This window comes from Lissotriton helveticus, chromosome 11 (assembly GCF_964261635.1).
Source record: "Lissotriton helveticus chromosome 11, aLisHel1.1, whole genome shotgun sequence".
Taxonomy (NCBI): Eukaryota; Metazoa; Chordata; class Amphibia; order Caudata; family Salamandridae; genus Lissotriton; species Lissotriton helveticus.
Window position 1 is genome coordinate 664859545 of NC_136072.1, and position 14645 is coordinate 664874189.

At 39.5% G+C, this 14645-nt stretch overlaps 1 protein-coding gene across 4 annotated transcripts in view; it reads right to left on the reverse strand.

The window, feature by feature from the left end:
* LOC144791749 (disintegrin and metalloproteinase domain-containing protein 28-like) overlaps positions 1 to 14645 on the reverse strand; it is a 3662699-nt gene that overhangs the window by 1251042 nt on the left and 2397012 nt on the right. For all 4 annotated transcript variants that reach the window (XM_078666520.1, XM_078666519.1, XM_078666518.1 and 1 more), the window contains one exon: positions 1731 to 1833. In XM_078666520.1, the coding sequence (XP_078522646.1) occupies positions 1731 to 1833 (103 nt within the window). The remainder of the gene's footprint in view (positions 1 to 1730; positions 1834 to 14645) is intronic.

Sequence of the window (14645 nt, forward strand, 5' to 3'; positions counted from 1 at the left end):
TTTTCATCACACCACACAACTATGTTAAGTAGCAGGTCTTTGAACTGGGGGAAAGATCACGACCGTGAAGTCACCCATATGACTCTCACCAGAGCTCAGAGTTCCTTTTAGTGGGTGTCCTATGTCCCAGAACCACTATAAGGTGTGCTGTCCTCGTTGATTTGTTTTTACCTTGCTGATAAGGGGTCAGCCTTAGCAGCTCTAGTTGTCACTCACTTCCCCCATGATATTCCCTGGATGCTGCCTTCATTTGTCTTCTCTATCCAATTCTTTAGACCTCTGACTTTCACTGTGAAGCCAGGAGATCATGTAGTGTCACTTACATTCATAGGTGCTAGCTGTCAGATATGCATATTTTCTAGCGCATAAAGCCCATGTTTTCTTAGGTGCAAAGGCATATCATCTCCCTTTGCCCCTGGAAGGCAAGAGCTCCACTTCACCCCTTCATCACCAAACTGCCTGGCCTAGGATGCTTGTTTTCGGTCCAGGGAGGACCTGGCTTGGCAGTTCGGGCTGGACTGTTTCCATGAGGCACAGTGTGAAGACTGATTTGCATATGGCAAAGAATGGTCTAAACCGGGGTGGCATGGTGAGCAAAAGAATGATGGATTTAACCCAGATCTCTTGACTGGGGGTGAATATTTTGATTTGTTCTGCATTCTGTCCATCAATTGTGTGTCTTTTCCTGGCCTCCAGTTGTGGCTGCTGTGAAATAAAAGTGGCGAGGCAGCGCAGGGGCATTTCAGTAGGCAGCGCAGGGGAGACAAGAAATGAAAATAAAAAATACTACTACCTGCCGCCCACTCCTCTCGACTCCCAGAAGTCCATGCACAGGCTCTCAGACTCCCCTCCGCCAATCCAAATGCTGGTCATGAGAGAAGCGCCGGGGTTTGTCTGAGTGTGCTGGTTTGATGCTCAGTTAGGCCCTGTGAGCCTGTGTCTGTTCTCAGCCCAGCTGTGCAGCACAGCTCAGTGGACAGATCTAAATGTGCATCTCGGTTTGCCCATCCTAAGAATGCGGCCAAACTGACATGTGCACTTGCAGCAGTGCCCACCACTCCTCCTTCATGCTGCAGCTGCTGTCCATCAGGATGACCTGACTTCGCCCTTTACCCAGCTCAGAGAGGAACAATAAAATGATGATAACTTGTTTTATTATCATTTTATTTTTCTCATGTTTTCACTGCTGAGAGAGCAGTGGGGTGACACTCCTCCGCCTTAATGGAGGAGCCGCCACTGCTGGCAGCTCATTCATAGAAAGCAATACATCAAACCTGCATTTGCCAGGCAAATTCAGTGGACATGATGGATAAAAGTCACAGTTAACAGTGGATAGAAATTAAATAGCATAGGTTTATGAGAATGAGAGAAGTCCTAGCAAAGGGGGAACTTCAAATTGAAGGACATAAAATCAAGGCTGCTGTAGGAAGACTGTGAAGTTGGTGAGGCCAAGAGAAGATTGGCATGGAGTGGAATCCACAAATGGTGAGTCCAACTACACCACTGGTGAAACCTTCTTATGGTCCAAATAATGCCACATAAATATAAAACTACCTGCAAAATGGATTTTCCGTCAACAATCTTCTTTAGAGTGTATACTTAAAAACACGCCAATATTTCAATGTCATTTTTTACCGGCCTTTATCTGTTCTTTGACATTTATTAGTCCGTTATTTACATCAGTAGACTTTTTAAGTGACAAAATGAACACTATAACACTGCATACTTACTTGCGTTTGCAAGCAATGTATCTGCCTTTTGAATATGAGCAGTAGCCATAGTCAACCTTTCTCAAGTTCAGATTAAAACATGAATCCGTACCTTGCTGGGCACCTGAGAGAAAATAAAAGTAAAACAGATCAAAACACATAACTGGGAATGACAATTATCTTTGATAATTTTTGCTGTTAAACCAGTGCTAAAGACTTTTCTGAACACATATGAAGACTGTTCAAGACCAGCAGTGTTGGTTCTATTGAAAATGACTCTTTACACTCTCATTTGTCCCACTCGCCTAGTACTAACTAAATGAGGGAGCTCTGCTCACCACAGGAAGCATCTACTCAAGTATAAGGCTGAAGTTACCTTCTTATCTAACTTCTTATTTGGCCAGCATCTTTTTCGCAGACTGAAGTTGGCTTCTTATCCAGCCAGCATCTTATAGGCAGGCTGAAGTTACCTTCTTATTCGGGCAGCATCTCATTCACAGGCTGAACGAAGCTTTTTTTTTGCCCACCAATTTGTTCGCCAAGAATAAAAATAAAAAAAATTACGTTTTCATTTAACCATAATATGCTCCAAAATCAAGAAGAGGTTACTCTGATCCTTTCAAGTATCTGAAGGATGTCTTTTAAATTACCGACCTGTTTGCACCCCCTAAGGGGAGAAGTATACCACGTATCTCCAGAGCTGTACCTTTGATTACTTGTATGGGCTTCGACCTTATCTCTAATAAAAGAGAGAGACCCCAACAGCCAAAGGGGTAGGGTACCAAGAAGACAAATGTCAAAACAGAAATTCCCCTTTGGGTGAATTGCTATACCATATAAACTTTCAAACACAACACTTGATTCAAGAGGAGCTAAGAGGAAAAATAAAGTGGAACTATTTATTAAATTAAGTTTTAAAAACATAGAATATCTTATCATCAATACACAATTAATAGAATACACAATTTATACAGAATAAAATTACAGTATATAAAAATGAAAAAGGTGGGAAACAAAAAAGTAAGGAATAAATGGATCCTATTATCATGAGATAAATACAGTAGTCGAACCGTAATCACACTCTGACATCTATATCACTGTTACAGTCAGGGTTGTTACTTCATGGACTTAACATATTTCAACTCAAAAAATGCATTGACGCGTTTCGGTGGGCACATATTTTAAGAGCCAACACCTTCTTCGGGATATAATCTTTGAATCCCACAGTTATATATAAAATCTTATTAGGGATCGCACAGGACCTCACACTCTCCAAATTGTCAATGCGATGCCACTTAATGGCTATCTTTATTCCAAAAGTATCTTCATCTATTTATTTCCAAGTTACTGCAAAAAGAGTAGGTCATCATTTGAACCATCGAGACCACTGTTGTTTGATCTTAGAAAACGGTCAGTAAGTGCAAACCGTATGTCCAGATTAAAATGAGCTGTGTGCTTCAAATAATACCCAATATAGCGGGTTATGTTGTAATCCCAGGCAACTCACACACACAACCGCCAGCAGTCTGCTAGAAGTAGGCACTGCGGTCAATCAGGGCGTGCGCCTCAGATGGTCTTTAGACTTCGACCTTAGCCTTGACTTATCGGTAGACCGCTATAATCCCTCTTTACAGAGGATAAAAAGACAGTCCCATCCAGGGGGTACTATCAAGAGCATATTCTTAATCATTGGACCCAGAAATCATAAGAAAACAAAAAAAAAAGGAAACAAAGCCAGAAAGAGAAAAGACAAAAACCCATTACAAAAAACTTTATATATGTCTGGTCCCTGTCTCCACCCAGTTATCCCATATTTCCCAATATTTTGTCTTTTGAGTATAATGGAATGAATCCATTCTTCTTCTGTGGGAGGACAGGGCTAGATCCATTTAATGCAAAGCTCCCTACAAGCTAATAGTTTTAGAGTAAAAAATAGGGCTTTGTGTCTTTTTGTTAATACCCGTCCATCAACCTCCCTTGAGGGTAACCCCAAAATTATGGACATAGTTGTTAATTTCATATCTAGCCCCATAATATCTGATTTGGTCTTACACAATTTGTTCCAGTACGAGTGTATTACCGGACAACTCCAGAACATATGGACCTCATTTGCTCTGTCTTCTCCGCATTCGGGCATTTCTTGATCTCTCGGTTCCCCATTTTTTATATTTTCTGGGGAGTCCAATAGGCCTTATGAACTGTAAAAAGGTGATTCTTTTTTAACGGTGCAGCATTTATGCAAGACCATAGAGAAGACATAGATATTTGTTCAATATTTTTTAGGTATTCATCCGGCAGGTCCTTCCTCCAAATCTCCATAAATGACGCCTGCTCCTCTTCCCCGTTTTGAACAAGTAACCAATACCACTCTGCCACTTCTTTTTTTTTGTTCAACGGGAGCATATCTTTAGTGCCAGATTTTAATTCCCTTTTAGCTCTTTTCCAGAGGATTTTGTCCAGCTTAGCAATTGATAATACTTGAACTTTGAAACCAGATTTCCACAGATAGCTGATAGGTGAGGCCAAGAGACAAGTTCCGCCTCAAATAGAAGTTGCCCCCAAGTGGTGATCCCGCAGCTCCTCAAATGAGTTGCTAGGGCATCTTCTAAACACCATGGCATCCCTGGAGAGTTCCAGACTGGGGTAATGTCATTGTAGTAAGGAATTTTTAAAAGACGTCTCACCTGGGACCAAAGCTTTACTGCTGATAACAAAATATTCAATTTTACCTTTTTGATAAATTTTGGATGACCACATTTTAAAAGAAAGCTCCCAGCTTGATGCGCAAAGTCGGTTGTAAGAGCTTTATAGAAAGTAGAAAAAGTGAAGCTTTCCATCATTAATTGCCAAAAGTTTTTCAACTGGAACGTACAAAGATACAAATACAAATCAGGAGTTGCAATTCCTCCGTATTCCTTTCTCTTTCTAAGTTTTTTAAAAGCTATTCTTGGGCTTTTGTTTCCCCATATAAAACTTGAAAAGAGCACCTGGACCTTTATGAACCAGACTTTTGGAAACTCCAAAGGAATGGTGTTAAACAAAAACGTGTACTTGGGAGTATTGACATTTTTAGTAGGTTGGATTTGCCCAAAAAGGAAAGGGACAGTGCCCCCCATGATTGTAGTTGGGAGCTTATTTTCTTTGTTACTCTTTCAAAATTTACTTGTTCAATTTTGTCGATGTTTTGGAAAATCTGTATTCCCAAATATCTTATTTCCTTTTTTATATACTCTCAAAATTTGTGTTCCACTTCAATAATTCAGTTTTTTGTAGATGTATCAGGTACCCTGAGACCTTTCCAAAATTCTCTATTTCTGACCGAATTTTTGTATACGATTTTTCTTGATTACCAGTGAAGATAACAAGATCATCTGCGTACAACCCTATTTTTTTCTCCCATCCATTGAATTTAAAGGGAATAATATTCTGTCAAGCTCTTTGTTGACAAGACAAAGGTTTGATGTACATATTAAAAAGTAACAGGGAGAGGGGACAACCTTGTCTGGTCCCTCTTCTGATCTGTATCAATCTGGTTAGAACATTTTTGCTGAAGGGTTTTTATAGATGGCTTTAATTGCTGCCAGACATTTTTCACCCAAATCAAAGGGCTGTAACCCTTTAAACAGGAACGCCCAGTTGACCCGATCAAAAGCTTTGGCAGCATCGAATGTCATTACTGCCAAAGGGGTCTCATACATCTGAGCCATATCTATAGCCCCAATAAGGTCATATGTTAGTTCACCCAGCTGCCTCCCTTTCATAAATCATTTTTTATCTAGGTGAATAAGCGGGCCTATTACTTTGTCTAGACGTTTAGTAATGATCTGTGTATAAATTTTATGATCACAGTTTAAAAGGGACATAGGTCGGAAGGACTCACAGATACGTGGATTTGTGTTTGGTTTTAAAAGAATTGTAATTGTTGCCTCTTCCCACGAGATAGGAGGACCCGCTATATAAGAAGAATTAAATAATTTCAGAAGAATAGGTGCTAGTTCTTCTTTTAATATACTATAGATCTCATTGGGGATGAAGTTGGGGCCCGCTGCTTTTCCATTTTTAAAGAGCTAAAAGCCTGAGCTACTTCTTCCACAGATATGGGACAGTTTATGTGTTCTTTATCATATTGTTAAAGCGTAGGAAGGACTAACTCTGATAGAAAGTCATCCATGAGATTTTCATCAATTATCTTCTCTTCTGTATATAGTTTGTTATAAAACTGGACAAAAGCCTCCTCGATTTAGGCATCATCTGTGATTATACTGCCAGTGTCTAAACATCGAAGGTCCCTTATCCAGTTTCTCGTCTGATCAGTTTTTGTTTTCCAGGCGAGGAGCTTACTCCAACCCTCCCCATATTCATAGTTTACTAGCATCCCATTTTTTTTTTATTATGGATTCTAAGAAGTTGTCAAGCTTGTGTTTTTCAGATGTTAAACTTCTTAAAATATTCATGTTCTCCTGATCCCTTTCAAGTCCTTCATGAAGTCTGTGTAACTCATTCTCTAGCTTTTAGGTCTTCTCTTTTATTTTCTTAGCTTGAGAAAATGATATAGCTATTAACAAGCCCCTCAGGAAGGCTTTTTAAGTGTCCCACACTGTTTGAATTGGGGCAGAGTTAAGATTGATGTCAAAGAACTCTTTGGTTTCTACTTTTAATTTTTCAATTATAGTATTTTCTAGTAATAGTGCTCGATTAATTGTCCACCTTCGAGGTGGTTGAGCATTACACATGGCTATTTTTAAAGTAACTGCCAAATTGTCTGACATATGCTCAGGGACATGGCTTACTTGAATAGTATTTCTGCTTGCTGTTGCATCCACTAAAAAAAATCCATTCTTGACCAATGTCCACATTTTGTATTGTGTAACGTACATTTTCCACCATTTGTTTTAGATTCATTGGCCATCTCTCTCCAAATATCGACTAGCCCTATATCTGACATTAATTATCTTAAAGCCCTTCTAATTTTTTTGTGTGTTGGATACAACTCTATGAGAGGTAGAGTCTTGACTCGGGGCTAAGACCAGATTGAAATCACCCCCTAGAATTATGTAGTCTTTGGCTTCAGTTAGGTGGAGGAATAAAACGTACAAGGAGGCCGGGTCATCCAAATTCGGTCCGTAGTAACTTACAAAGGTCATCCAGAACCCGCAAATTTTTAATTTAGCAATTGCCCACCTCCCCAATGAATCGACTATGCACTCACCCAACATACCTGACGCCGTTTTTTTAAATAATATAGCTAATCCTTTTGTTGTGCAGGATTGAGTTGTACAGATACAATATTCAATCCATTTCTGATGTTTTAAAACCGTTGCCCAGTCCTCCTTTAGTAGATGAGATTCTTGGGTAAGTAAAATCTTACATTCTGATAGTCTTAGATATTCTAGTATCCCTTTTCTTCTAGGGGGACCCCACAGTCCATTTATGTTCCATGACATGATTTCCAGGTCTTTTATTCTATCATTTTTAGGCATAGAGTATTAAATGATTGTCATTATTATTATTTGAGAAAAACGCCAAAGATTTTTCAAATTAACATTGTTTAATGAGAAATTGTTTTTTATTTTCTCCCACATGCTCCCCCACCCTGTGTATCAATACAATGATTTCTTTGTTGCATTTTAAGTGAAAAACCCTCCCCCACCCCTTGGGAAAACCTCCCTTACTACTATTAGAGGAACTCCTCTAATTTCAGGCTCTGTCTCAAGCCAGGCTTTGGTCCCAACAACTCTTATCTGGATAATGAGCTCTTTATCTGATTTATCAGGGCATTCGCTTTTTCTGGGTCTTTGAAGTTAAACATTTTATTGTTCCATATTACTTTAAGCGAAGCGGGGAAACATAAGTTTGCTGTGGCACCTAGATTTTTTAATTCTTGCATTGATTTCTCCAACTCCCATTGCTTTTCTTGAGTAACATGGGAAATATCCGATCTGATACGGAATGACCAACCAGCCTTTTTATAGACCCCTGCTTTTAATCCTCCTGCTAAGACCTTCTCTTTAAGTGTGTACGATTTAAAATTAACCATGATCCTCCTAGCATTTTTCTTCCCGGGCTTTTTTAAAAAAAGGATCTCAATGAACTCTTTGTATGTCATCTTCCAGAGTCTTTTTGTCGTTGTCTGCATGAAGTTTTGTGTGGAGATTAATAATGAACAACTTTATATCTTCACCCTCTACGTCTTCAGGTACATTCAGGAGTCTGATGTTGTTCCTCCTTGCGGCATTTTCCAAACATTCCAATTTCTCTTTTAAGGTTTTATCTTCTCCCCTTATTGCCTGGATATCCTGCGTATTTTTATCTACTTGTTTTGTTAGATTTCAAAAGCTGATTCCATTGCTCCAACTCTATTGTTTTTAAATCATACCACATACCACTAATATACTTAGTAGGATACATTGTGACACAAGCCAGCTGTCCACCAAAACTTGGGAAAACTTTGCCACATTAAAACTTCATATTCATCTTAAGAAACGGAGCAGCTCTATTCCATACCTGTATTCAAATTATCTGAGCTGATGGTGCTTACGATCATTTATATCTGTTGCTGTCTTATGGTTGTTTCAGCACACTTATTTAATACTAGAATGACGCTGGTTCAATAAATGCTCATTGAAAAATGTCCCCACCATTTATTCTGTGTATCTCTCTTAGACAAAGTGAACACGAGTGACTGAGCGAAAAGTAACAAACTGTTTCCATGATCCCTGATGGAACAGAGTTGTCATGTTCGATAGTTGCCAAGAACTATTATCTCCTTGGTAAGAGGGAATTCTAGTGGCACTGTGAGCTATCTGGTATACAGGCTAACATAGAGTGTCTAGAATCCGTCTGGATACCAATCCTACAGGTATGTTGTGTAAACGCGCAGATCCTATATAGGTTTATAGGAACTACACGACATGGCACCCATTGTTGGTTTGGTACTTATTTAATGATCAAATCTGACTAGTTCAGCCATGCTGTTCTCAGAGACCCCTACTCACATTTACCCAGAGACATCTGGAGTGGGAAGGGAACTATCAGCCACAGCTAAGTAGGCATAACCTATGCACTGACTGAGGGTTGATCAAGCTTGAAGGACAAATAGTTCCTATTGTGCATAAAACCGTATCTCAGTTTCCTTGAAAACTTTTTCCATCTTCAAATGTATGGCTGATGAAGACACTGCAGCACCAGCACATTGTGCTGCAGTAAGGGAGGAAGAACAAGAAGGGGAAATTAACATTTCAGACAATGTTAGAATTGCCCTTACTTTAAAACTAGCAGACTATGGAATCACACCTAGGGGTGGGACAGTAACCTTCGTGATTGAGGCTAACGAGTCATTTAGAACGGAGGTGTTCTATTCATGGGTTAAATTCCCACAAGCAGATGCACAATCAAATACATTTCATTCTTACACTGGAGATAAACCACCAAATGAATACTGTCCTTATGAGGACATTGAGATTCAGCTCACCTACCAGGAGAACATAAACAGGTTTAAAGGTGCCCTCCCACACACAAAAGAAAACGTGAGACTCTATCTGTTCGGAAGAGATGGAGCAACTTGGCCAGTCCTAGTGGCCTACACACCACATCCAGTCATTGACGCAATGCCAGTAGCAGACTTACATCCACTTCATAAAGAAATAATAAAACTTTACAGAAACTTGACACAGTTCATGATGAGAACACTCACTCTCCAGCCAGCAAGGGCTACACAAACAGGACAAATTCTGGGATCTACAACTAAAATTAGTCCAAAAACGCTACACACAGTTATGTGTGAAATGCCCACTAGACGTGAGCAAATGCCATTCTGGATATATAAAAAAATAACACACCTAGAAGAAGCATTTCTACACAAAAGCCCTGAAGAAAAACACAGAATGCTAAATATCGGCTTGCCAATGGGGCTAGATCCCCAGCTAGAGAATTGTACTACATGGGGTACAGTTTTCACTGCCATATATAGAAGGCACTATCTGGGATGATATAACCTTGTGTGGTTGTGGCGCTCACTATTACCGGTGGCATGTTCTTGCATGATATCTAATTTAGGTGCTCACTCCTCCAAAATTGCGACTTTCAGGGATCTACCTAATACTTTAACATAAGCCTGAGCACATACAATATTTGTCTTTGGACAATACATAGACAAAGTTTGTATAAAAGGGATTCTATTACTCTATATTACAATGCTTCATTGAGCGTATATTTGATGCTCATACATTCTACTGTCGACAGCACGCTATCATACGTGACCTGTCGGGTAAGATATTTAAGTTATTGTTCACAACTTGTGGTCATACTTAAGATCCTTTCGGCTGTAAGGATAGTTCATTGGCAGCCGGGAAGGATGGGAACCCCTTGGGCGGTATTGGTCGCTTGTCTTTAATACTCACCTTCATTAGTTGCTCTATAATTATCTGTAGTAATGTAGACTGCTGGCTGAAATACGGATCTACCGGACTATCCCGGGAGACAATTCCCATAGTGACATTATTAAATACTGATTCAGTAGTAAAGAAATGCACCCCGGATACTTTGTCGGATTTATAATTCAGATGTTTTCGATATAATTTGGTTGGAGTTTCTAGATTTACTCAATCATATGTGAAGGAAATGCTCGTAGGAGTGGATGTTCTACATCTGGACTCCTATTTATGCTCGTAAGGATAATTTTGAATACTATTTTGAGTACAAATATTCTTCAGATTATAGATATCATTGAGAAGGAAAGAAATAAAATATCGGACCATCTTTAACTTTCCTTGCCTCTCTGGCCGGGACGGAATTATAACCTGTACAGAGGTTGGATGTAATTCACTTTAAAACTTCAAAATACCTACTGAGACCTGTATGTATCTTCTCTTATACTACCATATTCTTATTTAACAATATCTCTTAGGCTTACCAACTTCGTTGCATTCCTACAGGTATGCCCTTTCCCACTCTTTAGCCTCTTTGATGATGTTTACCGGCACATTATAAATAATTGATATCCTCACTCCCCACCATATGCAAGGTGTACCTTCTCCTATCATCAGCAGGAATAAGGATAAGAGCACTCATATTGGACACAACAATGGGCTTATGATGTTGGGCTCAACAACGCTTATGCACCAACAGTGATATAGATATTCCGCACCCTTTCAATCATTACGGAAATTTACTTTTCTAAGAGGCAATGATAAGTTGCCCCACGATTTGCTGTAGCACATGACAGGTCCATAATGCTGGTGTATATTGATATTAATCAAATTGTGGGTACCACCAATCACAAATAGAAATGGAAGATGTTTGCATGTAATATATTATAATATGTTTATAAAATCGTCTTTCCAGCCCTGAGGAAGTCATGGGTTAATCTCGGACGACAAAACACGTGCTGGCTGGAGCAACCAAAGAAAAGAAAATTAAACCATGAGAATCACTTTTAAACAAACTTTGTCTATGTATTGTACTGGTCTGAATTTTCCAAAGACAAATATTGTATGCGCGCTCAGGCTTACGTTAAAGTTTTCGCTGCTGTATATAGCAGAACAAATGATATCCCTTCATTAGTTGTAATACCAGATGTATCAGAACAAATACAGAATGAGTATGGAGCAGAACCTGCTCTGAACTTAGGAAATTGTTTGGAAATTTTGCCCAGATATTAACTATTATATTAGCTATCATTAAAGGGGATGCAGCAGCAGTGTCAATATGCCAACGCCGCAGGGATTTCACTCCTTTACAACAGGAACGTGAATTACCTAAAATTATTGTAGGCACCTATGCTAGAGAAAGAAGAAAGTAGCAGGTCTTAAAGTTAGACATGCCCAGAATTATGAGGACTCAACTTCTCAACAGGGAATATGCTCTGAAGATGCTAGACAGCGTAGTAGAAGTAGCAATAGCTCACCAGAACCTGATGGAATTTCTGATGACAGTGGAGTTGAATGAGCATATCACGGTGGAGACACCTAATACTAGGGTAAGTGTTCCGCATAGGTTACATAAAATAACACTCCTGATAGAGGGGGACAAACCCAGAAAAATGTTAGGCTTCTTTTGGGAGAACCTGACTTACAGCTATGACATCCTTTTAGATGAAAACGATTGAATGCCTGAAATTGTTATGGATTGCCCAAAGGGAGAAACAGTAGTTTTACTGGCTTTTTCTGACCTCGTTCCAATAATCTTAAAACATGAATATGCGCAGGAGTGGGCGGTAGCACTTTCTCCAGCATTATATCGCAACCACGTTGGGTGGGATGCTGAGTTACCTCACCATACAATCCAGTAAAAACTACCCAACTCCACAGAGACAGTACCCAATAAAACAAGAAGCAAAAAAACAGGTCAGGTCGATCTTATATCAACTTGAATACCAGGGTGTAATAGAAACGTGCACCTCTTCAATGAATAATGATTTGTTTCCTGTACTGAAACCTGATAATTCATATCATCTAGTTTTAGATTACAGACATCTGAACACATGCAAAAAAACATTTTCAGTACAAAATGCACACAGTTCCACATTAATAAATAACATTGTGTGGAAAAAATACAAAACAACCCTAGATATCTCAAATGGATTTTTCTGCCAAAATATAGTGCCTGAGAGCAGGTATTTGACAGCATTCTCAGCTCTACGTTCCCAGCGTCAATGTTGTATACTACCCCAGCAGTATAAGAATAGCCCTTGGTTGTTTTCTGCTAGGGTACCAGAGCTACTTCAGAATTTGGATGAAGAGGCATTGTCCTATGTAGAGGATATTAATCTGATGGATGATGATTTAACAGATCAGTGCAAAATACTTTATTCGGTTTATACAGAAAACCATAAAAGTACACATATCACAGTGGAAATAAAATATTAAAAAGAAGAAAAGGACGTTTAAAATACAGGACGAATTAATTTTCATGAACAAAACATAATCTGTTTCTGGAGAAAAAATACATTTCAAAAAGGAAATTAAGAATATTAAAACTACTGCAATTTATTTACTTTAAAGGCCCCAAAAATCAGTTATTTTATCGGTATCCTTGGTGTTGTCCTCATCTATATAATTGATTGCTTCATTCTCATGGCTGTATTTAAGAAAGTGGCAACATTAAAAATTTCCCATGTGTTGGACAGCAATTGGAGATATAGGAGCGCAGGTTTCACTTGTTTAAACCCCTTGTTTTTTAACAATGGTACAATGCATTTTTTCCGTATCTCCCCAAGGTGCCCGCAAAAAAACATAAAATGGGCCGTATCCATTATTGAGAAACCGTCACAGGTACACACTTTCAGGTCAGTCTCCTTAGTCCAACAATGCCGCCCAGTGATAAGTAGATGGATCTTATTTAATCTAAACTTAGTTAAAAGGTATCTATGGTTAGCATTGTTGACAACTTTCAGATATAGTTCTAGATCGTCATCTGATGTAACAACCAACTGATGGGATCTTACAGATGGCTTGGACAACTCCAAACCCTCTCTATGCATCCCTTTATACAGTTTGTAGTTGGTCTTAACTTATTTTGTGTCTGCTGTAACCAATTTCGATGGTTCCTCAAAAAGTTCTAGACGTCCTAATAAGACAGCCATTTTTTTAACATAACTTAACCAAGGGATATGATCCCAATGTGCTAATTTGAGGCAGTCCTTCAGGATCTCATGATTTACCTCAACCTCTTGGTTTAACCATACCGAAATCCACTTCAAGAGGGGGGCAATGGCAATTCGGTCTTCTAAATATCCCACTCCACACTCTTGGTGGACAATAAAACATGATGTCGATTGGGGGACTGAGAGGATAGACTTTAAAAATGTATCCTCTGCCACTTGTAGCTGCTTCACTTTCTTAAATCCCCATAGGTCTGCTTCATACATTGCAATAGAGATGCATTTGGCATCGTAAACTTTTAATACAGCCTCCAGTGGTTTTACTCCCAGTTTCCGAGAAAAGCTCAAAACTGCCGAGATGGATCTTACAAAGGCGTTTCTCTTCTCAACTAGTTGGGGAAGCCAGGTAGATTTTTCATCAAAGACTACCCCCAGATATGGGAATTTAGGTACCCTGGATAGTCTGTTTCCATTGCAGTGTAGGGTCGTCAACTTCCTCTGTCTCCCCTTCGTACCCACGACCATAACATGGGATTTCGTATAATTTACACCGAGGTCCAGGGCGGACATAAACTCATGGAATTCATTTAGAAGACTTTGTAAACCCACTGGGGTACGCGATATAAGGGCAGCGTCATCCGCATATAACAGGGCGGGTAATAAGAATTTGCCAGCCTTCGGAATATCTTTACAGGCTGTTCCCAATACACTAGCTAGTTCATTGATATATAGAGTGAATAATATTGGGGCTAATATGCAGCCTTGCCTAACCCCGTTAGATATTCCGATCTCCCCTGTCCTATTTCCCTTTTGGTTATATCTCACTGTAGCAGTGAGATCCCGATGGAGGTCAGCAAGAAAGTATACGATGTTCTTGTCGATGCCCATTTTAAGGAGTAATTCCCAAAGCTTGGACCTGTTTACTCGGTCAAAGGCCGAGGACAGGTCCATAAAGGCTATATACAGGCATCCAGGCTTTGCCAGAGTGTATTTTCCGATTAGCAGTTGAAGGTTAAGACTCTGGTCAATGGTACTGTGTCCCTTTCTAAACCCGTACTGTACGGGAGCGAGGGTGTTAGTCTCCTCGAGCCAATCAGATAATTTAGATAATACCACCCTACCAAGTACCTTTACTGCGGAATCGATAAGGGAGATCGGGCGGTAATTACTTGGCTCTCCTCTATTACCTTTTTTAAAAATAGGGACAATTACTGATTGCGACCAAGTCTTTGGAACCCCTGTTGTTGGAATTCGGTTGAAGACATTGGATAGGATTTTAGACCAGGTCTTAATATCAGATTTAAAAAGATCGGCTGGCACGCCATCAGGGCCGGGAG